General features: G+C 47.6%; 9 protein-coding genes and 1 non-coding gene across 10 annotated transcripts; 5 read left to right on the top strand and 5 right to left on the bottom strand.

Annotated features, from left to right (window-relative positions):
• Window positions 1–1,979: 1,979 nt before the first annotated feature.
• BJ212DRAFT_1302590 (uncharacterized protein) lies at window positions 1,980–3,054 on the top strand (the record flags this gene model as incomplete). The annotated part of the gene is made up of 3 exons (XM_041333287.1): window positions 1,980–2,144; window positions 2,175–2,931; window positions 2,981–3,054. 3 exons carry the CDS (start codon window positions 1,980–1,982, stop codon window positions 3,052–3,054), a joined length of 996 nt encoding a protein of 331 aa, XP_041189189.1.
• Window positions 3,055–3,989: 935 nt separating this feature from the next.
• BJ212DRAFT_1279487 (uncharacterized protein) lies at window positions 3,990–4,310 on the top strand (the record flags this gene model as incomplete). The annotated part of the gene is made up of 1 exon (XM_041331497.1): window positions 3,990–4,310. A coding segment is annotated over one exon (321 nt), but the record flags the coding sequence as incomplete, so codon positions are not given.
• Window positions 4,311–8,051: 3,741 nt separating this feature from the next.
• Window positions 8,052–8,915, bottom strand: BJ212DRAFT_1379640 (uncharacterized protein). The gene is made up of 3 exons (XM_041336606.1): window positions 8,602–8,915; window positions 8,544–8,553; window positions 8,052–8,496 (listed from the first exon to the last, which is right to left on the bottom strand). Exon 3 carries the CDS (start codon window positions 8,419–8,421, stop codon window positions 8,206–8,208), a length of 216 nt encoding a protein of 71 aa, XP_041189186.1. The 5' UTR covers window positions 8,422–8,496; window positions 8,544–8,553; window positions 8,602–8,915; the 3' UTR covers window positions 8,052–8,205.
• On the bottom strand, window positions 8,052–8,915 carry BJ212DRAFT_1379638 (uncharacterized protein). The gene is made up of 2 exons (XM_041336605.1): window positions 8,602–8,915; window positions 8,052–8,546 (listed from the first exon to the last, which is right to left on the bottom strand). Exons 1-2 carry the CDS (start codon window positions 8,726–8,728, stop codon window positions 8,443–8,445), a joined length of 231 nt encoding a protein of 76 aa, XP_041189187.1. The 5' UTR covers window positions 8,729–8,915; the 3' UTR covers window positions 8,052–8,442.
• Window positions 8,916–9,406: 491 nt separating this feature from the next.
• BJ212DRAFT_t107 lies at window positions 9,407–9,489 on the top strand. The gene has a single exon. It is a non-coding gene; the product is annotated as a tRNA-Ser (tRNA).
• A 1,458-nt stretch (window positions 9,490–10,947) lies between these two features.
• BJ212DRAFT_1379631 (phosphatase phospho-type) lies at window positions 10,948–12,548 on the bottom strand. The gene is made up of 8 exons (XM_041336604.1): window positions 12,402–12,548; window positions 12,242–12,349; window positions 12,113–12,191; window positions 11,951–12,061; window positions 11,756–11,903; window positions 11,597–11,702; window positions 11,036–11,542; window positions 10,948–10,973 (listed from the first exon to the last, which is right to left on the bottom strand). The coding sequence occupies exons 1-7, from the start codon at window positions 12,443–12,445 to the stop codon at window positions 11,401–11,403; spliced, it is 738 nt and encodes a 245-aa protein (XP_041189185.1). The 5' UTR covers window positions 12,446–12,548; the 3' UTR covers window positions 10,948–10,973; window positions 11,036–11,400.
• Window positions 12,549–12,556: 8 nt separating this feature from the next.
• BJ212DRAFT_1379623 (uncharacterized protein) lies at window positions 12,557–14,934 on the top strand. Its single transcript, XM_041336603.1, has 11 exons — window positions 12,557–12,696; window positions 12,744–13,165; window positions 13,218–13,406; window positions 13,459–13,600; window positions 13,653–13,732; window positions 13,779–13,885; window positions 13,950–14,145; window positions 14,213–14,284; window positions 14,340–14,427; window positions 14,478–14,722; window positions 14,784–14,934. The coding sequence occupies exons 1-11, from the start codon at window positions 12,564–12,566 to the stop codon at window positions 14,871–14,873; spliced, it is 1,764 nt and encodes a 587-aa protein (XP_041189184.1). The 5' UTR covers window positions 12,557–12,563; the 3' UTR covers window positions 14,874–14,934.
• Window positions 14,935–18,273, bottom strand: BJ212DRAFT_1379610 (CASP C terminal-domain-containing protein). The gene is made up of 15 exons (XM_041336602.1): window positions 18,078–18,273; window positions 17,922–18,032; window positions 17,814–17,870; window positions 17,638–17,759; window positions 17,373–17,587; window positions 17,199–17,308; window positions 17,021–17,115; window positions 16,746–16,801; window positions 16,528–16,645; window positions 16,364–16,468; window positions 16,135–16,314; window positions 15,856–16,074; window positions 15,672–15,800; window positions 15,299–15,583; window positions 14,935–15,236 (listed from the first exon to the last, which is right to left on the bottom strand). The coding sequence occupies exons 1-15, from the start codon at window positions 18,124–18,126 to the stop codon at window positions 15,039–15,041; spliced, it is 2,049 nt and encodes a 682-aa protein (XP_041189183.1). The 5' UTR covers window positions 18,127–18,273; the 3' UTR covers window positions 14,935–15,038.
• A 1,819-nt stretch (window positions 18,274–20,092) lies between these two features.
• On the bottom strand, window positions 20,093–20,953 carry BJ212DRAFT_1484476 (uncharacterized protein; the record flags this gene model as incomplete). The annotated part of the gene is made up of 5 exons (XM_041340802.1): window positions 20,093–20,296; window positions 20,352–20,403; window positions 20,461–20,698; window positions 20,750–20,884; window positions 20,935–20,953. The coding sequence occupies 5 exons, from the start codon at window positions 20,951–20,953 to the stop codon at window positions 20,093–20,095; spliced, it is 648 nt and encodes a 215-aa protein (XP_041189182.1).
• Window positions 20,954–22,256: 1,303 nt separating this feature from the next.
• On the top strand, window positions 22,257–23,402 carry BJ212DRAFT_1279580 (ribosomal protein S9/S16-domain-containing protein; the record flags this gene model as incomplete). The annotated part of the gene is made up of 3 exons (XM_041331504.1): window positions 22,257–23,193; window positions 23,258–23,328; window positions 23,382–23,402. The coding sequence occupies 3 exons, from the start codon at window positions 22,257–22,259 to the stop codon at window positions 23,400–23,402; spliced, it is 1,029 nt and encodes a 342-aa protein (XP_041189181.1).
• Between the last annotated feature and the right edge of the window lie 124 nt (window positions 23,403–23,526).

Raw genomic sequence — 23,526 nt, 5'->3', positions numbered from 1 at the left:
TAGCCAAGTGGTTACCACAACAGAATCGAAATCAGTTTCTCTTGGACTGCGCAGGGTCAAAACCTGCCAATAAATATTTTTTATCGGAATGCACCTTGACATTCACTCATGGATAGTTTTGTCGGAGGTCCATCTTAACTGCTCTCAGTGAAGTTGTTACCACAATGGAATAAAAATCTGTTCCCCCTGAACTGGGCAGGTTCGAAACCTCCCAAATGACAGTTTTTTTTTTCTATTAGAACATACCTTCAAATTGACCCATGAATAGCTTCCTCGAAGGTCCCTCTATCGAGTCTCAGCCAAGTAGTTACCACAACGGAGTCAAAATCTGTCTCTCTTGGCCTGCACAGGGTCGAAACCTGCTGACAAAAATGTTTTTTATCAGAACACACCTTGACATTCACTCATAGATGGCTTTGTCGGAAGTCCATCTTAACTGCTCTCAGCCAAGTGGTTACCATAATGGAATTAAAACCTGTTCCCCTTGGACTGGACAGGCTCGAAACCTTCCAAGTGACAGCTTTTTTTTCTATCAGAACATACCTTCACATTGGCTCTTGAATAGTTTCCTCGGAGGTCCCTCTATCTGGTCTTAGCCAAGCGGTTACCACATCAGAGTCAAAATCTGCTTCTCTTGGAGTTGGTTCGAAACCTACTGCCATCATTTTTGTGGTGTAAAGATCCTCAGAGGTATGTCTTAACTAGGCCCAGTCATTGCGCCAAAACCTCCTTTATAGTCTGTCCATGAACAGGAATTCACCTTCATGGCGCACACTTCATGAAAGTTGTCTCAGACATATAAGATATGTCCCTGAGGTGCATACGTGCCAACCTAGATTTTCGACAGACTGACCAAAACAAACTATCGGCATTGACCACTGAATGAAAAAAATGTTAATGGGGCTGGAGGCCAGAAGAATACGTACAAGCTAAGGACAGAGTGAGTCTGACAGTCATTCAGGAAAATGATGTAACCTCCCCACCTTTAGCTTTCAAGTCACCCTCGATCGCATTGGAAGAGCCAATGACCAGAGGAGTGTCCATTGACGAGGCTTCGGTGAGGCTTGAAGAATTGAAAGTGGCAGACTGAGCCATATCGTTCTGATGTTCCTGTTTTATGTCGATGCTGTCGGAGTCTGAGCAATCCGCGATAGCGATGGAGAGGGAGCAACTTGGTCCGAGCACAAACCAAACAGGACAAAGGCGAGTGGCGTAGTGGCGTCAGCTCACATCCTGCAATATGACAATGCTTGTTTGCCTTCAGCAGCCTTTTGGCACATTTTTGCTAGCACAGCAGCACAGTGGAGAATACAAGAGAATTGCATCGGATCATGACATCATTGGACAGGTCAACGACATTGGAGACCTGATGGACATCAGGACCATAGAAATATTGTAGTTGTATGTTTTTGTTTCAAAGTTTATGGATTTCTGAGTGGCTTGCATCTGCACTTTAAAGATGATATCCATGCAGTATACATATCAAACATGCATGTGCATCGGACTATAGATTGCTCGGGTACAAATTATGCCCAAGTCTTGTCATCATTTCTTGCAACCCTTTTTCATCCCCTCCAATTCTTCGGGACTGGCACTGTGACAAGTTGACAGTGATCCGCAAATTGTGCACTGGCACGAGGGGGTCAGATCAGTAAACAACATGGATTACTATTCTGGTGATTAATATTAGATCAGGACCCAAAGAGCATCTTCGATGAGTAAAACGCAGGCTATGTATCCACTCATCAGGAAAATGTCATGAAAGAAAGATGTGCTCAACCACCTCTGTGACCTCTAACAGAACAGATGGATTGCTTCTTGGACCCAAACCAAGTGGCACCCTGACAAGGACCCTGAAAAATCCTTATCATTCAATGTGCTCAACAGTGCGTTTGCCGCCTAACAGCGTCATCCCACCCCAGCGGAAATATTCAAACTAACCCACTTCTCCTTTCTAAAACACCAAGCATGCCCTCAACATGCCTGGAGGCAGAAGAAGCATGAGCATCAGACTGACTGCATTGCCCACCTCATGCACTATTTCACCAACCTACGGGCTCAACACATGCAAAACAGCAAGATCACCCATCACACAAGAAGCAATAGAAGCTCTCACAAATAGAGTCAAGGACGCACCATTTACAGTAAATCACCTGATCTCAGTACTTTTCCAGATTATGCAAATGTCAAGCTCCACACTGGTCCTGGTTGTCACAGCCATCCAGGCAGTAGCCTTCCTCCTGAAGGATGTAGAAACTAGTGGTGCAGCAGATGCCATCATGGAGCAAGTCATGCACTCTCTCATCACCAAACTGGCTGATGCCAACATAGCCAGCACCATGTCTAAGAGAATCACGGAGGATATCACTGCCAAACTGGTAGACCATGTTATAGCAGCTATATCACCCCAGGTCGCCTTGGTATATGATGCCTCACAATCCCTCACATCGACACTAGAGGAAATGTCTGCACTTCACACCTCCATAGGAAGGGAAAGGACAGAAAAAGAGGATAATGTCAAGACTGTGGCAGACCATATTGAGGATGCTGCAGATGCTCTCCACGACTCAGTAGAAACCTACCAGAAAGCGCTTCAGATACTAACTCCATCCCTAGATGCAACACAGGAAAAGATTGACCAGCTCCCTACACAGATCCTCAAAACCCCAGCACCATCCCAAGGAACTGTCCACCCTTCCTACAGCTCAGTGGTCACAACCCACCTACCACCACAAGTAGACAAGGCAATAGGCTGTGCAGCACTTCAAGCACACCAAATCCTACTGGACCCCCTCCCAGGAGGAGTACTGTTCTCACTGAACACCTCAAAATGCGACATGGCAACCAAAATCAAGACTGCATTGGAAGCTGCAAGAAACAATTCCACTCCAGAAGGCACCATATGCTCGATCACTGCATTACATAATGGAGGTATAATAGTTGAATTGGAAACTGAATCACTGGCCAAATGGCTCAATAGCCAACCAGGTAGGACTGCACTGGAGGCTCACCTGGACATTTCTGTATTGTTCCGCCAATGCCAATACCCTCTAGTCCTTGAATACTTACCCATTCAAATGCAGATTGAACAAGAAGGTTTCCTACAACAAGTAGAAGCAGAAAACCAGTTAGACACCAACACCCTGGCCTCAATCAGATGGATCAAACTGCCCCTGAAATGCTCAGCGGAACAAAGGAAAGCCTTCACTCTACTCCATGTCACTGACATCAAAACAGCAAATGACATCATCCAGGAGGGAATTTGCTTGGAAAATGAGAGAATCAGCACTAGAAAGGACAGAAAGGAACCAATGCATTGCGTTAAGTGCCAGAAATTCAATCATATCGCTAAAAACTGTACCTCCCCACAGGATATCTGCAGTACATGTGGGAACCAACATCACACTTCAGCCTGCAACTCCTACCGCACAACACGCTGTGTCAATTGCCAAAGCCAACAACACATGAGCTGGAGCTGGTCATGTCCAGAATTCGTTAAATGATGCAAGGAACTCAACAACAAGCACCCTGAGAACTGAATGCCATACTTCCCCACTGAACACACATGGACACATGCTGCCCATCCACCAAGACCAGCCAGAACCTCTACCTCCCCATATCCCTCTTCTCAAAGCCCTCATAGCCTCCCTCCTGGATGCCTTCACCAAACAACAATCACACTCCCCAACCAACCCCCCCATGAACAGTCACCACAACATCCTCAAGACAAATCCATCCACAGCCTCATCACCACCCCCATCCCCCCCTTCTCCTCCTCTCCTTCTTCCTCCTCCTCCTCCTCTTCATCTTCTCCCTCTTCCTCCTCCCCCTCCTCCCTCTCCCCCTCCTCCCTCTCCCCCCCTCCCCACCCCCCGCATTCGGGGACAACAACCCCGACAGCTCCCCATCCAGCTCTCCCAACCATGTCTAATCATGCCACTAACCCTCTAGCTCACCTATGCATATTGCAACAGAACCTCAACACATCTATGGTAACACAAGTTTCCCTCCTCAATAACTCTGCACTCACAAGAGACTGGGACCTCATAATCATTCAAGAACCTTACATTAACTTCCTTCGTAACACCTGTGCTAATCACTGCTGGCATGTACTATATCCCACAGAACACTTCACTAACCCTCAGTGTCACTCCCAGGTGATCACGCTTGTAAACTCATCTATCAATACTAACTTCTGGAAACAGATACCATTCCCCTCTTCAGATGTGGTCATAATGCAACTAACTGGTCCCTACGGTGGATGCTCAATTTTCAACATCTATAACAATGGTAACTCCCAAGATACTCTTACGGCCCTCAATACTTACCTTGAAGCAAACATTGAAACCATCCGTGCCACGGAAATGGACCACATGCTATGGATGGGTGACTTCAACTGTCACCACCCCTTATGGGAGGACATTTGTAACTGCCACCTGTTCAACTACACAGCAGCAAACCCGCTCATTGACCTCATCGCTAACTATGGCATGTTACAGCTGCTTCCCTGCAGAATCCCTACCCTCCAAGCTAACTCCACTGGTAACTGGACTAGACCAGATAACATCCTAGGGATGGAATCTATTGTGGACTCAATTATCTTTTGTGACACCAACCAAAGCCAACATGGCCCTTGTATGGACCACGTCCCCATCCTCCTAACTCTAGAACTCAAAACGACCAAATCCCCATCTGAACCCAGGAGAAACTGGAGAGATACTGATTGGGAAGCCTTCAATGAACACCTCAGCAAATCACTTGAACCATTCCCCCCTGTTCCTCTAGCATCTGAAGAAGAGTTTCAGCAAGCTGCAAGCAGCCCCACCAGAGTTATCACCACCGCAATGGAAGCCACTGTCCTGTTCACCAACCCTTACCCACACTTGAAGCACTGGTGGACAAAGGACCTTACTAACCTCCATAGACAGGTAAACAAAGCCAGCCACCTGGCCTATCAACTCTGGGGCCTCCCTGACCACGCCTGCCACAATGATCTCAAGTCTATCAAGAATCGATATGCAGAAGAAATCAAGTTGATGAAGAAACAACACTGGATAGACTGGCTGGAAGATATAGAAGGTAACAACCTATGGACTGCTAACAAATATATTTCTTCAGCACCCAAAGATGGTGGCAAGGCCTGCATCCCAACCCTCAATATTCGAAGACCAGATGGCACCCATGCCAAAGCCACCACCAATCAAGAAAAAAGCACAATCCTAGCTGAGTCCTTCTTTCCCCCTCCTCCTGCTGACAACTCTGTTCCTCCCGACACAGACTACCCTGATCCTGTAGCACCTCACACCCCATTTTGTCAAGAGGAGATCACCTGCACAATTGCAAAGCTAAGCAGCTATAAAGCTCCAGGCCCAGTGTGCAAACACAACAATGGCTATACACTTGTTAAAGTGCCTAACCAAAAATATTGTTGTAGGTCGATGCTCTGCCTATCTGCTACACTTGCAAGCAAGAATGTTCAACCCTAAAGGGAATTGCTACTGAGAACAGCCGATGATACTAAAGACCCGAAAGTGCGCAGAGCATGGGAACAAGTGCGCAGGTATGTAGAGTGCGGGAATGCAGAAGTGCAGTTGATGAGCGGTTGATGAGCGGTTGATGAGTGGTTGATGTGGAAGTGCGAGATGCTAGGGTAAGGGGTAGGGAAGTTTTAAGGAATGGTGCAGGTAACAAGTGAGGGCAAGGGTATTGATTGCATGGGTAAGGAAAGTCAAGACAAGGTGTCCAGGTATAAGGTAACCAATAGGGGCTAAAAGCGCACACTAAAGGTGACTGCTCCTAAGTAAAACCTAAGGGAAGGAAATACTGTAGAAGGGAAGTAAATATGAAGTAGTCACTCTAGGCACTTCATACTAGCTAAACCCTCTTGGAAACGGAAGGGACAGGACAGACAGGCAGTAGGAATATGTAAAGACATGTAATAAGACTGCAACACTTGTTACAACACATGAGGCAAGACAAAATACATATCAATGAGGTAGGATGGACAATGGACTGACATGGGACATTTGTAAGGTAGTCCAAAGGCACAGGAAATTGACCGCAGGTATGCGCGCAGTGCAGGAGTGAATGCACGGGTCTGCAGAGCACAGGAATACACATCTGGAGTGGGTTGAGTGCGGGAAAAGCAGTCAATGGTTTTGTAGCTTTCCATCACCTATATCAAAAGATGGCCATTGCAAGCCTAGTGGGAATATGATCGTCACAATGGATTCTAACTCTAGGTGACTACTGACATGATGGTGGTTCATTTATATTGTGGTGGTTGTAGGTATATTTGAAAACTTCTTAGGCCACAGGTAAGCTGTGCCTAGGTGCGCTCCCAGGGCTCAGAAGCAAATAGGGAGCACTCTAAGTATGTAAATGATGTAAATAAGGGTCCATGATGGAATAATATATCATACAATACCAGAAATGGTCTGATATAAGAAATAAATGAAAAGGGACTCACTAGGGGACTGGTTGGATGATGGATGGATGCTCCAGGACACTGTGTGACAAAGGGTGATTGAGCGCAGGAAGAGTGCGCTAAGCGCATGCACGGGAATGCGTCGCATAGTGTGGGAAAGCGTCGTGCCTCTGGCGCATTTTGCGGGAAAGTTATAGATAGTGAGTCATGCACTGTACCAATCATCTTGAGTTGTAATATGGGTGATCTACACCTAGAGGAATCTCATGCCCTACACCAGGCCTCTGCAGCTTAGAGAAAGACACTCACAGTCCCTCAACCATGCTCAATGCCATCAACCCCTGATCAAATGTCACAGCTCAATCCAAGCACCACACCCCTTCAAACTTTTGAAGATCATGAGGGGGCCATAGAAGCAGTCACAGTGTTCCCCGATAAGCAACGAATGGTTATGGGCTTGAGGGACAGGACACTTCATCTTTGGGACTTGAAGGCAGGTGTTGTGTTGAAGAAGATGGAAGGGCATCATGATGAGGTGCTGGCATTGGTGGTATCACAAGATGGACAATTGGTAGCAAGCAGCAATAGAGACAGAGAAAACATCATCTGGCATGGTGAAACTGGAGAATCTCTAGCCCAGCTCATCAAAGCCCACACCAATAGAATCACCTCACTGGATTTCTCTCTGGATGGTACAGTGCTGGCCACTGGTTCAGGTGACTATATGGTGAAGCTTTGGTATACCAAAACATGGCAGATGCAAGCAGCTTAGCAGAACCAATTGACTGTGGTACTTTTGCACTTGTCCGCTGTGTTTGATATTCGCCTTCTGGTGAACTTCTTGCTATCACAACAGACTACAATAATATTGACATTTATAATATAGGTACGGGGGAACGTGTCACATCTTTAGAGGGCCACAAGTCACACAACTTGTCACTGGTGTGGACGCCCAATGGCACACACCTTCTTTCAGGTGGCAATAAAGATGATTCTACCATAGGAGAGTGGGATCCATTGACCTGGGAACAGGTTGGCCATCCTTGGGAAGGCCACACTAGCAGTATCAATGCTATTGCCACTCATCTTGCTGGTACCCTCATCACTTCTGCATCTGATGACAACCATATTCGTCTCTGGTGGCTCTCAGATCAACGAACCATTACCATCTTCCAGCATTCATCCATCCCAATATATGTCACGTTCTCTATGGATGGCAAGCACATCCTGAGTGGAGGTTATGATAATAAGATCTCAGAGTGGACACTACCTAGTGATGCTAATTCAAAGGTGGGTTTCTATTCTTGACTCTCATAACACAATTCCAAGAGCATCCCTTGCATAGATCCTGGCTATCATGACAGCTTGCCATGCATGTGTAACTGGGGACCTGTCCACTGCTGAAGAGTTACTCACCCAAGAAATAAACACTGATGCCAACCCTTATACTTCCTATGCTAATTGCTCATTTGTTATGGCCCAACAACAAGACTGGGACCACATCAGGAAAAAACCAATATCGTCGTAGGCACACTGACAGCTATATAGGCACATGTAGGCACTGTAGCACTATGTAGGCATTGTTTAGGCTACATAGAAGTATATAGCACTATATATCCTAATGCCATGCTACATGGAGCTACAGGAGTCATGACTGTGCTACAGTAGCTACAGGATACTACCAGAGTTACCACTGTGCTACAGGTCACTACAGGCAGCTACAGGCACAACTATCTAGTATTTGCAGGTCTACTAAATATATATGGACATCCTGGCTTCTAAATACTTGTCACAGATGCACAAAACATCTCACCATCAATGAAATCATTAAAATAAAAATCATTAGCTGCTTCATACACATTACCACATATCAACCTCAGGTACACTGACTCTCCCATCTTCAGTATTAGATGGCATGGCCACACAATGTTGTCAACATGAATCACTGCTGCATTCTGGTGAAATTGGCAGGTTGAGTGTGACACTTGTTGCATTCAAGATGAAGGGTCTGGTGCTCAGAAAGGCGTGAACCACTCTATGTATGCAAGGGCTCTTGAGTATTCACCAAACTGATGAGGGAGTGAGAATATAGCACGAACTTGAGCCACACACAAACCTGCTGCAGACTATGATCAGATTGGATCACTGTGACACCAAAATCCAATCAAACTTACCATCTAGAGAACACAGCTGTGAAGTCCAAGGACCATCCAATATCAATGCCATATCAAATCGAGCTGGACTACCAGCCTTCCGTCCTGATGCAAGTTTCTCTGGGGTGGCTCTAATCCGCCTGGACATTGGAGCCTCGCTAACTTGAAAAGCAGGTGGCGTCACAATGACAACTTGACGATAAATGTTGAAACGGTCTTGAACGCCTGGTACGATGGTGTTGTGCGGGAGATTCGTCTGAAGGAAAGAATGGAGAGCCGGGAGAAAATCAGTCGCACCATGTGCACCCACAATATTTTGAACAGACTGGTGTAGATGCACTGGGGTCTTGGCAAGGACACGGGTCACTCCAAATCCGCTTGTCCGAATTCCGATCCTCTCGGGCTTCATGTCGTGGAAGTAAGTATGATCCGGCTACGCTTGTTCATCGACACTAATCTTTGCAACTTTCGCATTAGACATATCTACGTGTTGAGCTTGGAACCAAAGCCTTGGATGACGCGCATCACGAAGAAGCCGCCGATCACTTCACTGCCGCTGTCAACTCAGGTGCTCACAATATTAGAGAAATTGATCTGACTCAAGTAGCCTTGAAGTTACGCTGGCCAACTACAACAGTTGCAGGTTCCCCCCCTTTTACCCACCTTGAACATCCACGGATCCTTCATGACGTCTATCTTGCGTAGTCATGGCCAACTAGCGCCAGAACAGATTATTCTGAAATCTGCTCTCCTGCGACAAATCGTTTTTTCTCCTGAGCACACCTTGACATTCACTCACAGACAGTTCCCGGAGACTCGTCTCAACTTCGCCCTGGCGAAAGCGGTTACCACGACAGAATCGAAATCTGTTTCTCCTGGACTGCGCAGGTTCGAAACCTGCCGATAAATCATTTTTCCATCTTATCATACCTTGACGTTTATTCATCGATAGTTGGTCGGAGAGGAATCACAAGTTCCTCCTGGGGAAAGTGGCTACCACAACGGAATTGAAATCTGTTTCTCCTAGACTGTGCATGTTCGAAACCTGCCAACACACGCCTTTTTTTCTATTAGAACAGGCCTTGAAGACTCACTCGTGGATGATTTCCTCGGAGGACCATCTCAACTGGTCTTAGTCAGGTGGTCACGCAACAGAGTTGAAATCTGTTCCTCTTCAAGTTGGACTGCGCAGGTTCGAAACCTACCAACGACATGATGTTTTTTACTCTAGCACAAGTTTCAAGAACATGGGGAGGACATATGAATTTTTGTCTTCTTGCGCCACAACGCCCACATCACGAGTGCCCCATGGGATGGCATGATGCAGAAGTGGAACAGTACTGTAACACAGGAGGTCTTGTTGGATAATAAAAAGGCAGTTGGAACACCCAGGTTTGAAATCTGCAGATGACGAGGTTTTTCTTCTATCGGAACACCCTGACATTGACTCATGTGGTTCCCTCCGGTGTCCATATAACTGTCCTTAGCCAAGTGGTTACCACAACAGAGTCGAAACCTGTTTCTCTTGGCTTGCGCAGGGTCGAAACCTGCCGACCAAAATGTTTTTTTATCGGAACACACCTTGACATCCACTCATGGATAGGTTTGTCGGAGGTCCATCTTGACTGCTCTAAGCGAAGTGGTTACCACAACGCAATCAAAATCCGTTCCTCTTGGACTGGGCAGGTTCGAAACCTCCCAAATGACAGTTTTTGTCTATCAGAACATACCTTCATATTGGCTCATGAATAGTTTCCTTGAAGGTCCCTCTATCAGGTCTTGGTCAAGTGGTTACCACAACAGAGTCGAAATCTGTTTCTCTTGGCCGGCGAAGGGTCGCAACCTGCCGACAAATGTTCTTTTTATATCAGAACACACCTTGACATTCACTCGTGGATGGTGTTGTCGGAGGTCCTTCTCAACTCCTCTCAGCCAAGTGGTTATCATAACGGAATCAAAATCTGTTCCCCTTGGACTGGGCAGCTTCGAAACCTTCCCAGTGTCATTTTTTTTTCTATCAAAACACACCTTCATGTTGGCTCATGAATAGTTTCCTCGGAAGCCCTTCTATCTGGTCTTAGCCAAGTGGTTACCACAGCAGAGTCAAAATCTGCTTGTCTTGGAATTGGTTCGAAACCTACTGACATCATTTTTGCGGTGTATAGATCCTCGGAGGTACGTCTTAACTAGGCCCAGTCATTACGCCGAAACCTCTTTTATAGTCCATCCATGAACAGGAATTCACCTTCACTGGCGCACGCTTCGTGAAAATCGTCTCAGACATATAAAATATGTCCTCGAGGTGCGTACGTGCCAACCTAGATTTTCGACAGACTGACCAAAACTATCGGGATTCACCGTCAAACGAAAAATGACATTAATGGGGCCGGAGGCTAGAAGAATACACGCAAGCTAAGTCTGACAGTCGTTCAGGAAAATTATGTAACCTCCCCACCTTTAGCTTTCAAGTCATCCTCGGTCGCATCGGAAGAGCCAACAACCGGAAGAGAGTTCATCGATGAGGCTTCAGCGAGGCTTGAAGAATTGAAAATGGCACTGGACCGGCCCATACTGTTCTGATGTGTATGAAATGTGTAATGCTGGTCATTAGCGCTTAAACACTTGCGGGGCCGAGTCTTGATCGCATCTAGATGCCATGCGCGAGAGATGTTTGAAATAACATATAGACCCATTGTGTTGAACCAGGGCACCGGTAACATTCTCGCAGCCCAGCCCCAAGCAGGATAGAATATGAATATGAAGACTCTGTAGATCGCTTTAATATGACAATATCGACGCCATCCAGCAGCATCGCCGCCATCAATTCTTCTCTATAAATTGATTAAAGATCTCCTCGACCTCCCAAGCGCCCGCCCAGTACTTGACCTGGCATTGATGACCGCCCTCTCGAGAAATACGGCCCTCGAGGCCGCGGAACCGCCGGCAGAGCACCATATCCTGGCTACTCAACCTCAGTGACAAGATCTGAGTACTAAGACGACAAAGCAGACATTACCTTCGTAATCTGAGGATAGGACAAAAGTCATTGGATCCATCTCCAACATAAACGATACGGTCGTAGCCAGGCTTGTGGCGCTCCAAAAATGCGGTAAGCTCTTCGCCTAAACTTTGCGTTAGCTAGGGTGGTGGTGTGGTATAGAACGGAAGGAGTCACCTTTACACATGTTGGGGCTGCATCCGACTGCGCAGCTGTGCTGAGGCCCGTGGGGGTCGACTCTACGACGGAGCTTGAGCAGACCCGAAGGTTCGAACTCTGCAGGGTTAGTCACGATCTCTTCAAACAGGTTTTGCAGCCCTTTTGACTGCGATCCCTTAGTCAAAGAAATAAAATCGAAGTGAGGGAACGCACCTCGAGAATAGTGTTGATGAAAACAGAGTTCGCGTTAGAGAGGCAAAAGAATGTGGTGGTGGGGTTGGACGCGCCCTTGAGGTTAGTGACACCGCGTACCATCGCGGGGTGCTAAGTATACATGCTTTAACACACCTACGTTCTCACGTGCGAACTACTCACGAAGGGCATTTGACGGAGGGTATGTTCGATCTCCTCACGCGTCCTGCCGCGTGAATGGATTTCTTGCAACGACTGTGCTCTGCAAGCCATATATGAAGTTAATTGAATAGTAAAAGGAAAGGCACGGACATGAGATCGGTCCATTGAACGCTCTCTTTGAGGGTTTTCATCTTTCTGCGAATATCAGGTGCCAAGACTTCGAATATCCAGCGATCAGTGTCTTGATCTGCCATTGACCTAGGATGGGAGACATGTATGATAAGTGACGGAGGGAATTAGGATGAATTACCAGTCAAAGTCGAAGACGACCAGCTGGGTTTTGATGGTGGTCATGGTGGTTTAAGAGATAATGATGATAACGTCGTTTCGAAAGATGAGCTCGGTTGTCTTATGCCGCGGTGTTTAAAAGTGTACATTATTGGAAGGTGGTTGTGTGAGAGCAAAGTCGACGATGCCTACGACGTCCGCCAAAGCATCCTACAAAAAACAACCCGGTACTCTTGAGCTCACAGATTCACATCTAACATGGACACAAGAAGGCAAGAAAGCACCAGCAGTTCGTGTTCCACACCTAGAAGCATCTTGTAAGTAAATTCAACCCAACTCATATCAAGCTCACTATCGCTTTCAGCTCTATTCTGCAGTAAAGAAGGCGCTGCTCAAGTCCGTCTCAAACTTGGACTCGTCAACGATGAGGCAGGACATAATTTCACATTCACTTCACCTTCAGCGGTCGCGTACGCCGAGCGAGAAGCGTTCAAGCAAGAGCTCACAAACATCATTTCCCGAAACCGGAGCGCTGCACCAACGCCATTACAAAAACCAACACCACTCAGCACACCCGCAAAGACACCCGCGCCAATACAATCCACATCCCGTGCTACCTCCGTCTCGAGCGACACTCGCACTCCAATCCTCTCCGGAATAGATGCAGCAACTGACTTTCGCCTTAGAAAAAAGGTCCTCCTTTCAAATCCTGAACTTCTGGCGCTTCATAAGGAGCTTGTCATGAGTGGTCATATTACAGAGTCTGAGTTCTGGGATGGTAGAGAGGTATCGTATCCCGCATTCATATACCCCTTTATTGTCCTCAGTTATTACGAAGCACCTCTTGCTTGCAGAAGCTGCTGCAGAGGGCCAGAAACGCGGGCGTCCAGGCCAGCTCGTCGACCCTAGACCACAGACCGTAGAAGGCGGCGAGGTTAAGATCGTCATCACCCCACAGCTAGTCCACGATATATTCGACGAGTTCCCCGTTGTTGCAAAAGCGTACAACGATAACGTCCCTAATAAGGTCCGTCACAAGTCCTCACTCATCACCTGTATCTAAACCGCACTGCTACAAGCTCTCAGAAGCCGAGTTCTGGAAGAGATATTTCCAGTCAAAACTCTTCAACGCCCACCGCGCTTCTATCCGTTCCTCAGCTGCGCAGCACGTCGTAAAAGACGACCCTATATTCGACAAGTACCTAGAGAAAGACGACGACGGTACATCACTTCTATCCATCCTGAAATTCATCCCCGTCATTTCATTTCACAGAGCTAGAGCCCCGAAGAGCACGAAACGAGGTTTCAGACCTCTTCATTAATATAGGAGCGACGCTCGAAGACCATGGAGAGGTAATTCCCGCCATACTTGGCTCATGTTCTTTCTCACCCCAAACAGACAGGAAACGAAAAAGACGTGACGATGCAAGCCGGTAGACAACGCGGTGCCCTCCCCCTCATCCGAAAATTCAACGAGCACTCGGAACGATTACTCAACTCCGCGCTGTCCGTCCCCTCTTTTCACAATATCAACACTGATGCTGATGCTGATAAACTTAATGTATGACAGAGGCGAAGTGCCACCCGCTAAACGCCGGCGCATTGATAGTGGCCTCGATGAGGACGAGGACACATACGCCCAGATCACGCTCGACGATCTAAGGGACCCAGAAGCTATGGATGGAATCACGCTTCAGATGCAAGACCGCGAGCGGTATTTCGAGGGACAGCTTGCTCGGAATGCTTCAGAGCAGGCAGGTAGTGCGGTGCGTTTCCTTCCTCAATTCAATTCTATTCTGTTGTATCCCAGAATCTCACGCACCGAACAATCAGGTCGTCGACGTCCGCGCAGCGTTTGCAGAGTTGAAACATGGCTTTAGGGGTTGGGAGACGCGGTTCAGTCAGGTAATACCTCCTGTTTTATATATATATCGGCGACACATCCCCAATTCCTCCACAGCTCCGAATAGATAAAAGAGCAGGAGACGCAGCGCTCGACTCAATGACTCAAAACGTTTCTGCGCGACTAGACATCCGCACTAGAAAAAGTACGTATCCCTCAACCAATATCTCTTTGATTCAAACCCTTGCTTTAAAGCCAATTTCCCACCAACGCTATTCCGCCAACTTACGACGTGCCAAACGGCCGCAAACGAGTTCCTCAGGCAATTCTGGACATCTCTCTATCCTCCACCAACGACTACTTCGTCGAGCGCTACGCCTTCTCAAAACGCAGCTAAAGCGGCAAAGATGGCGGGTTACCTTAGTAAGACGCGCGAGAAAGTTGAGGCGCTCGTGCGGGCTGGGCAATTGGAGGGTGTGGAACCTGAGAGGGTAGAGGCGGTGAGTCTTTCTTTTCTTCTTTTGTTTGGATGATTGTTGTTGAACGCGTTTTTTTTGATAGGCTATGAAACCGCTCTTAGACGCTGTCGAGCATGCGCTTGCGTTTTATAGGGCGCGGAGTGCAAAGACTTCGACGCCGAAAACCGCGTAGTGTGATTCAGGAGATGGATTATGTATCTCAGCATGTAACATAGCCATAGTGCATTGATATTTTACAGCATATAATCTAATCGCATACGTTCCCTCCAAGTTCCGTGATGTGGTGAACTACAGAGCGAGCAGCCAACAAAATAACCTCCATCAAACTCCACCATGATCAGTATGGCCCCGGTTGAACCTGCAGCTGCCCGCTCGACCACGCACACTCATACACAGTAACGACCACTAAGAGATGCAGCGCTGCCGCGTAAAAGATAAACGCCGTACGCGCACGCCGGTTGCCAATAATCCCACGCGTGAGCACGAGCACACCTCGCTCGATAGGATTGAGAGCCTCATACGCACGCGTCGCTTCCTGAACGACAAGCCAAACAATACATCAGTCCAGCACACACGAGGCCAAGCATAGACACATACCCTTCCGCGAAATGCTTCAAATGGATTCATCGTTTCCTCATACCTCGCGCGCCATTTCCCCAACTCGTCCCTTCCACTTCCACCGCCGCTTCCATTCCCGCTTCCACTTCCGTTAAACGCCGAGGAAGAAGAGGAGGGTGGGAGAGGATCAAGCTGTGAGACGGAACCTTGTTCGCGATATGATTGCATGTAACGGACTTTCTCATAGAGCTTGAGGTTGTCGGATTGGAGGGATTTGACTTCGGTGCGAAGTTCTGAGATGGTGTGGTAGTGTTTGCGCAGTTCCTGGGAGTTAATTAGTGTCGAGCGGGGTGAATGATAATAAAAGAGGTGGGGCAGAGGCGTGAACGCAAATGCAAAATCTGATACTCACTTCCTCGAGCTCTGCGTTCCGTTGCCGGAACCGATCCCGCTGGCTGGTCACGATAGGAAGGATCGAGGTATCAGCAGATGACGTGAAAGGTATCGGTGTTGAGCGTGTGGTACTTGGGCCCGTTGCGTCCTGCAATGCCAATTATATCAGCCGCACGAATTAACTCTTTCGAATGCAGACAAACCTTGGTCCGTAAGCCGAACTCGAGCCCCAGCCCCGAAATCCCACTCTCTCCACTCTCTCCACCCTCCTCTCTTGGCCCGCTCCCACTGTTGGTGTTCAGCGCGAGTAGGTCCGTCTCGAGTTTCTCACATAAGGCTTGTTGCTTGGCAAGTTCTGCGTGCGTGTCTGCGAGCTCGTCCTGTGTGCTCTTGAGGGAGGCTTCAAGTGATGTATGCAGGATCTATGGAACAGAAAGTTGGATGAGGAGCGACGTGGAGGTCAAAATTCATAGTAAACGCACCCTAAATCGAGTCAACTCTTCTAATATCCGTTTGTTCTTCGTTGCAAGGAGCACCTCGAGACTCTTGCCGTGCTGTGCATTTGCTTTGTCTGCATTTGGATTTGGCAGATGCACGCCGTCTTCGTCTTCTTCAGGACTTGACCAATCGTCATCCGGGTCGAGACCTGCGAATTCAACGTACTATCATGGGGTCGACACGGTGAGAATGACACACGAGGGAAAGGCGCACCTTCAGAATCTCCAGTTCTCGCTTCACCTCGTCGTAATCTGAGTATGTTTTGAGTTTTGTCTTGAGAGCATCTACTTCTACGTGAGCAGCATCCGCTTCGCGAGCCTGTGGAATGTTTATTGTTCTTGTTAATTATGCATCTCCGTACTCGGAATAACACCCACCTTCTCTAAAATCCGTTCCTCTAATCGTACTGCAGCACTTCGTGCAACGTCAACGGCACCTTCGAGTCGCGTGTACTCGGACTCGAGTTCGGAGAGACGAGTCGTTAGCGATCTGACACTGTTGAAATATATGCACGTCAGTCAGATTGAAAGCACGTATACGAGTTAAAAGAGTGGGCAGTGGGAGAAGCAGAGTGAAAGACGAAAAACAGACGTACCGCTCACTGCTTTCGCTCCCAGTGCGCAACGCCTCAATCTCTCCACGGAGCGCTTCCTGCGGGAGAAGTCAGTGTCGAATTTCAAAGGAATAAAAATAAGAAGTTGCGGTAATAAGGAAAATAGTAGGGCAAAATGTGCGCATAGTAACGAAGGGTGGCTATATGCCATGACAGCTATGTGGTAACTCGAGTGGATGCATGCAAGATGATGCATAATAAATGGTATGGAACAACAGCGAATTGATGAACAAGGGATAGAGCCTGACAAAACTTACATTTCGCTGCTCGACGGTCGCGACTCTGCTATTCGCGCGTTCCAGGTCGACCATGATCATGTCAGCTTCTGCAAGACGGGAAATGATCTCTTGGTCTAAGTAGAAGTGTCAACGTGCAAGACAAAAGGTACAATAATGAAGTGAAAGGAAGCGGAGGGAGGAAAGTAGCACAACTCACCCTGACGCTGGCTGTGGTCAAAAAGCTTCGCCTGATTCGATTCGTTCGACAGTCTAAGGTCACGCACTTGGTCCCTATATAGTGCAACCTGGCGCTGCAAATCCTGTTCCCTACACCTCAATCAGCATCATGCAACTGCAAAACACCAACCTAAACAAACAACACGCCACATACCGCTCCTCGTAATTACGCATACGTTCGTCGTACGCAGCGTTGATCTCAGACTCCTTCTGTGACACAAGCTCGTCCATACGCGCCTCCAGCTGTTCGACACGACGTTTGGACGCATCAAGAGCGCTAGACGACTGTCGAAACTCAGTATTCTCAACACGTAATCGAGCAACTTCAGCTTCCAGTGCGTGCGCTTCTGTAGCTTTGACTGCTTGGTCCTGCGCACGTGTGAAATTGAGGAGAGGTGAAGAAGATGGGTGAGACGCACGACAGCAGCTTCGAGTAGAGGATATGGATCTGGTGCTTCGGCAAGGACCTTGTACACATTGAGAAATGCATTCTCAGAAACCTTTGACCGCTTCGTGAGGCTGTCGATCTCTGTCTGGTATGCTGTGCCAGAGTTAGGAATGGATAGCAGGATACCGAGAAAGACCATGCGCGAACCTTTGAGCAGGCCTTTGAATGAGTTCAACTTCTCGTCATCTGGAATCTTCTTGAACTCTACGGAATGTTTCAGAATAGCTGAAAATCAAAGAACGTATACACACGGACCTTTCGTGCGGTCAGCAAGCTGCTTGCGACCCAGTACAGATTCCTTCTGGTTGTCAACGATTTCGATACCTTGAGTGTCCAGCGTCTTTTGCAGCTCCTGCAGCTTGATATCTGCACTTGTTAGCTCATGACATCCATATAATTTGATTCGCATACCCTTCCATGTTGCTAGTGCACCAGAAAAGTTGTGCTCTGCCGCGCTCATGGTCAACCGCTAAGTGTAGTAGGCCACGTGACTGCAGTAACTGGCAATATTGACTCGGAAGATAAATGTAAATCCTCTGAGGGCCTCCACATATGGGCGCATGGAGTGAAAATCGACAAGAATCAGGCCGATACGTGAAGATAGATGTCTAAGCACAAATTAAGATAGATACAAATCTAAGAAATCCGAGACAGCGAAACTTTAAATTTGTGCAAAACGCAAAGAATCTTTGCGAAGGTATTACGCGCACCATATGTCACGTCTGGTCGTGTTTCTTATCCTACAGTAACTACACTTCAGCTTCGTCAAAGCTTAGCTCACCTTCTTCGGTCATCTTCAACTCATTGAGCGCCGCAAATTCAGCAGCAACGTCGTCAGGCGAGATACTCTCTGGATCAGCAAAAAGGTCATCTGCATCACGAAGCTCGGTCTAGAGCGGCAGGGGTGCTCACGCAAAGGATGCTTCAATGTCAATTTGTCATTGATCAATGATAGCAAGGGAGCGCCCTCTAACATGTGCCATCTTACTTTAGGGACATCGGCTTTCGCAACTTTGGAATCCCCGACCCTACACAGTGGAGAAGTTATGTGACCTCTAAGCATCAGCCACCTGTATCTTCATGTGCGCGTGAATAGACTACCCAAGGAGGCCGCATTCACTACCTCATTGCAACTTGGAAGTAACGTGTAGTTTTCCCTCCAGAATATTAATATCGCGCTTTACGTTGGTATGTCCCTTTGCCACTTTGCCTTCTCTTCCATCATTCGTCGTGCTTGCTATGATGCATGATTTTTGTTGTGCTGAACATCTACTCCAGGCACTCTTTTGCAGTCTATGAGGTGTCTTGGTTTAAGGTCGGTCCAATTCCATTGTTCGAAACTTCTGCCAAGAACGAGTCTCATTCCCATTTAAACGCTAGTAGGTGTTTCACCGATCCGCATTCCTTCCTTACCTGTTTCTGGCTGTTTTAGTGCCCTGCATTATATGTCTTTACTTTCTATGCGTGATCACAGCGGACCCTTGCATCTCACGCCTTGAGCTTCTAAATTTGCCCTCCTCCCACCGATGCTCTCTCTGTCGAGAGTGCCGCATCCGATGTTCTGGTACGCCTGGGACAGGACAACATCTTATTTTCACGCGCTCACCTTGAGATAGGCATCTTACGTGCACTGTACTGTGTTCCAGCGCTTTCCCCATCAGCCTAGCGTGGTTCTTTCGGACATGGATTCGACCCCTATAGCCACAACAAATGCTGATTCTGTCTGGTTTGTTCATACGCCTTTGTACCATGCGGATAACCTAAATGTGTTGTCGGCTCCCGCTCTCCGCAGTGCTACCACCGATCATCCGCAGGTGTCAAGAGAGACATGGAAGTAGCTGACAACTGATACAGTGCAGGTAAATAGGGAATGTAGAATGGGCCGTCAAATGTAAGATACTACCTGTAACTTATGACAATCTCGATGGCTTGCAAATGCAAAAGGCATTGGCGGACAGCTAGAGCTAACGAGATTTAACATGAACAGGACTGAATGGATGGCGATGACGGGAAGACCGTTCCTGTGTATATCTGAAGGGATTTGGGAGAAGCTGTTCTAAGTTGCTGTGAATATAATTATCTGTATCTGGGCTTCATGCCTCACGGACACTTTATCATCTGTACGCTCAGATAGCGGAACTCTACAAATGCGTAGAATCAGCTGTCTGGGCAATTCATACTGATTCTCGTTGTATTTTAGTATCGGGCATCAAGAACTTGGTTGGTTGCTAGAACCTCCAGACAATTCAGCTTGCCACTTGGTGCAAGTGTGGGTGGGCAGTTTACTGATTTCCAGTAGTGATACAACATGAAATGAAAATTTGTCTACATAAGCCTCAGCTAATATACTTAAAACGTTATAACTAAACTAAAATAAATACTACGACGGTGAATATCTCCATGCAGAACACTCGGCAAGTATTCCCCTACACAATACTGCTAGTTGGCACATGTACATGCTCTTGGAAGACAGTCGAATCCAGGCTAGTCTCTGCATCGGAGTCGGCCACGAGGTTAGCGTGATATTCTCGAACGCTAAGGATGAGGCGTGGTCCCAGCACAAACATCTGCACGACCAATAAAATTTGAAGAGCACCATAGGATATCTCAACTTCCATAGAATCTGACTCCTACAGAAATGATGAGCAGTGGTTACAAGCAGACGTTAGCGACAGGTCGGCGTACCGAGAGCCCTAGAGAGAGATAACCCAACTCGAGGCAAGAGACACAAGCAAAGCTAGCACGTGCGGAATTTGAGCAGAAAAGGATAACCGCCTTCACATTACAAGCTCACCTTGCAAAATAAAGCACGTGGGATTTTATCAGCACTCTGAAACAGTCCCCGATGGTCAATCTTGTCAATGGGCCGAGTAGTTGCAGGTCGCGGAAGTGTTTCACAGCAATCCAGACTGACAGACACAGTGCAAGGACCTCCCAAACAGTGTTGAGCATCCAAACCATTGAGGCCAGAAGCTGGAAATCCCCCTCATATTCATAATTGCACATATACGTGCCAGAGAGTATCAGCTCCTCTAGAGTTTGTCCAATGAGCTGTGTTCTTCATATCAACAAATGAAACTTACCCGCCGCAGAATCCTTGAGTGCTACTGCCGCGATTACTCCGCAGGCGATGTTAACAGCCAAGAAGATAATGACAAGGAAGGTAAGCATCATTCTAGATCTCTGATACATGGCATGTAACCGAGCAATCATGATGACTTGCATCGTGTTTCAGTCGAGTCGATATCACAGAGATATTGCAGCTCACCGCCCAGTATGGCAGCCATGACTACATTTGTCCCGTTCAGTGCGTAGCCCATAATATTACCTGAGACACCCGATTAGTGATCACCTCGTACTAGAATTAAACACGCTGACTCACACCTGTCGAGAGATTATTTTGAGCCAAGTTCTATGCTCAGAATTCCACTCACCCCTACACATGAGTGTGTTTGTTTAATGGGAATGAGATAGTTGCGGAGTACTCACTGCACCTGACAGCAAGACCAATGGTATATTTTCTGAGTGCCGTCGGTCAGAAGAATCGAACACAGCGCATATGAGACATACGCAGAACGTTGATACTGATGACGAGAGATGGGCTATTAGTACAGCACCAACTTGTTAGCCACAAAAACATACACAGAATATGGTATTCCAATATAGCGTATCTAGAACATTTTAGAGTCAGTACTTGCCAGCCACGCTATAGGATAACGTGAGGTACGAACAACGAGATACAGCACGGTCATGAGAGACCGGCGTTGCCTCTGTCGCAAATTCATTACCTTCTCCTGTTTTTCTTCTGATATGGGACTCTGCCACTCACCCAGATCAGTTCAATCTATGACACAATTCTTACTAGTAACGAGTTGGGTGCTCTAGCAATAGCACCGACCCACCTCTTGTCCAAGTGTCAGTACTGGAAATATTATGAGAATAACAGCAGTTTTCGAACACTATCCCACTCACCCCAATCGTATACCACCACGCCGGCGGCGGCAACTGCGGAACCGCAAGTCAATTAGATCGAGACATATTGATGCGACAAACCTATCCAATAGCTTAAACAAATGTTCAAATTGATTACCGGCTACCAGCTGGGATCATTTGAGACTACGGTCATATTCGAGGGATGGGTGTGAACGAGTGGGGGATGTATGGGGTGTATGAGGATCTAACGTTCGTGCTAGATATACCACTCCAGTGACAGCCCAACATGATGAGGTCGGGTGAAATATGATGATCCTGTATTTGCATAACACGAAAAGTGATGAGCTCTGAGATTTCCGATCAAGACGCGCTGCATCGCATCGTTACTAATCATGGTACATTGTATCGTTCTTGTATCGTTCTTGCGTCGTTCTAGGGGTGGGCCCCGAGCTGTCAACGTTTCAATGTTTATATGACCCGCAAGCCGAATAACACGCACATGCCACGCCTGCGCTATCGTGACAACATTCTAGCAGGCTGTGGGATGAGGCACCTACATTAAATATTGCCTAATCATATGCAGTGTCGAAACATACTACCATGTCACGTGACATCTACAGCCAAATTGCTCGTTGCGGGTTTTCTCGCAAGACAACAATGTTAACGAGCGTTTTACGGCGTCCACAAGGCCTATCTAAGTTTTACTCATCACAAACTAGGCCGTTTGTTCCTCCCGCGTCTCTAAACAGTTTTGATTTTCGCCAACGTCAACGCGAAAAGCCACGTCCTACGACTCCAACGTTTTATACCGCTCGTCCCGAGTTCTACGACCAGCTCTCGTCATTGGAGTCGGCCCTCCAGTATGCTAAAACAGCGCTCACAACATGTCATCTCCTTCCCCTTCCCCAATTTGCTCGAGAGGCCCTCCCACCGCGTGTCAACGCTTGGGTTGACAAACGCGAGCTCGGCCTGAAGCTAAGGAGTACCCTCACGACGAGCCGCTACAGACGGGTAGTTCTCGTGCTCAACGAGCTTGAGACCTACAGGTCCATTGCGGAGAAGGCTGGGATTATGGAGTTGCAGGAAGGTATCAGAGGTATCACAGAGCTATTTGAGCGTGCAGACGCCGCGACAATGCTTGCGAGGGGGAAGGCCAAACCCGTCAAGCTCGACGAGTATGGGCGAAGTTACACGCTTGGGAAGCGGAAGACGAGCTCTGCACGAGTGTGGATTGTGCCCGTGCAACAACCTCCCGTAGACAAATCCACCGCCTCCCAGTCCATACCAGCAGTAACAGAAGCAGACTCTGCGCTTACGGCCCTTCTTAACCCTAATTCCTCGTCGAAGAGCAACGAGGCTGTATCCGTCGCTCAGATCCTCGTGAACAACACTCCCCTCTCGACTTATTTCCCTATTCCCGCTGATCGTGCTCGCGTAATTCATCCAATCAAACTCGCCGGTTTATTGGGCGCATATAATATCTTCGCCATCGTACGTGGAGGAGGTACGTCCGGACAGAGCGGTGCGCTCGCGCATGGTATCGCCAAGGGCTTAGTTGCTCATGAACCCTCTGCCACAACGATTTTGAGGAAAGGTACGTCTTGTGTATCATTTTTGTCCTCCACTTAACAAGTTCGACTAATTTTTTTTGCCTATAGCGAAACTTTTGCGTCGCGATCCACGCATGGTCGAGCGCAAAAAACCTGGTCTTGCGAAGGCACGCAAGCGGGTATGTGTATTTTTCGTTATATTCCTTCTCTCATTTGCTCACCTTGTCTACAGTATGCCTGGGTCAAGCGGTAGCTATTCTCAGTGCATTGCGCAGTGCCTATGTCTTGTTCCATCGCTTTTATCGTGTTACCAGTGCTCCATCAATTTGACAATTCTGCACGAAATACATAAGTGAATATTGCCTAGAAGATGTTTT

The sequence above is a fragment of the Suillus subaureus genome (assembly GCF_016647635.1).
Source record: "Suillus subaureus strain MN1 chromosome Unknown BJ212scaffold_34, whole genome shotgun sequence".
Classification (NCBI taxonomy): Eukaryota; Fungi; Basidiomycota; class Agaricomycetes; order Boletales; family Suillaceae; genus Suillus; species Suillus subaureus.
Note: the sequence above shows the minus strand (reverse complement) of the source record. Positions and strands in the feature narration are given on the sequence as shown.

What these genes read in the sequence shown, in the direction of transcription:
- BJ212DRAFT_1379640 (XM_041336606.1), bottom strand. Translation starts at nt 8,421, where the DNA reads ATGCAACAAGTGTCACACTCAACCTGCCAATTTCACCAGAATGCAGCA.
- BJ212DRAFT_1379638 (XM_041336605.1), bottom strand. Translation starts at nt 8,728, where the DNA reads ATGTCCAGGCGGATTAGAGCCACCCCAGAGAAACTTGCATCAGGACGG. An exon ending in ACAGCTGTGTTCTCTAGATG is followed by an intron (nt 8,547 to 8,601) that starts GTAAGTTTGATT and finishes CATAGTCTGCAG; the next exon opens with CAGGTTTGTGTGTGGCTCAA.
- BJ212DRAFT_1379631 (XM_041336604.1), bottom strand. Translation starts at nt 12,445, where the DNA reads ATGACCACCATCAAAACCCAGCTGGTCGTCTTCGACTTTGACTG. An exon ending in CCCTCCGTCAAATGCCCTTC is followed by an intron (nt 12,062 to 12,112) that starts GTGAGTAGTTCG and finishes ATGTATACTTAG; the next exon opens with CACCCCGCGATGGTACGCGG. An exon ending in CAGCCCCAACATGTGTAAAG is followed by an intron (nt 11,703 to 11,755) that starts GTGACTCCTTCC and finishes CGCAAAGTTTAG; the next exon opens with GCGAAGAGCTTACCGCATTT.
- BJ212DRAFT_1379623 (XM_041336603.1), top strand. Translation starts at nt 12,564, where the DNA reads ATGCCTACGACGTCCGCCAAAGCATCCTACAAAAAACAACCCGGTACT. An exon ending in TCCACACCTAGAAGCATCTT is followed by an intron (nt 12,697 to 12,743) that starts GTAAGTAAATTC and finishes TATCGCTTTCAG; the next exon opens with CTCTATTCTGCAGTAAAGAA. An exon ending in AGTTCTGGGATGGTAGAGAG is followed by an intron (nt 13,166 to 13,217) that starts GTATCGTATCCC and finishes GTTATTACGAAG; the next exon opens with CACCTCTTGCTTGCAGAAGC.
- BJ212DRAFT_1379610 (XM_041336602.1), bottom strand. Translation starts at nt 18,126, where the DNA reads ATGAGCGCGGCAGAGCACAACTTTTCTGGTGCACTAGCAACATGGAAG. An exon ending in GGGAGCGAAAGCAGTGAGCG is followed by an intron (nt 16,646 to 16,745) that starts GTACGTCTGTTT and finishes ATATTTCAACAG; the next exon opens with TGTCAGATCGCTAACGACTC. An exon ending in GGAACGCAGAGCTCGAGGAA is followed by an intron (nt 15,584 to 15,671) that starts GTGAGTATCAGA and finishes ATTAACTCCCAG; the next exon opens with GAACTGCGCAAACACTACCA.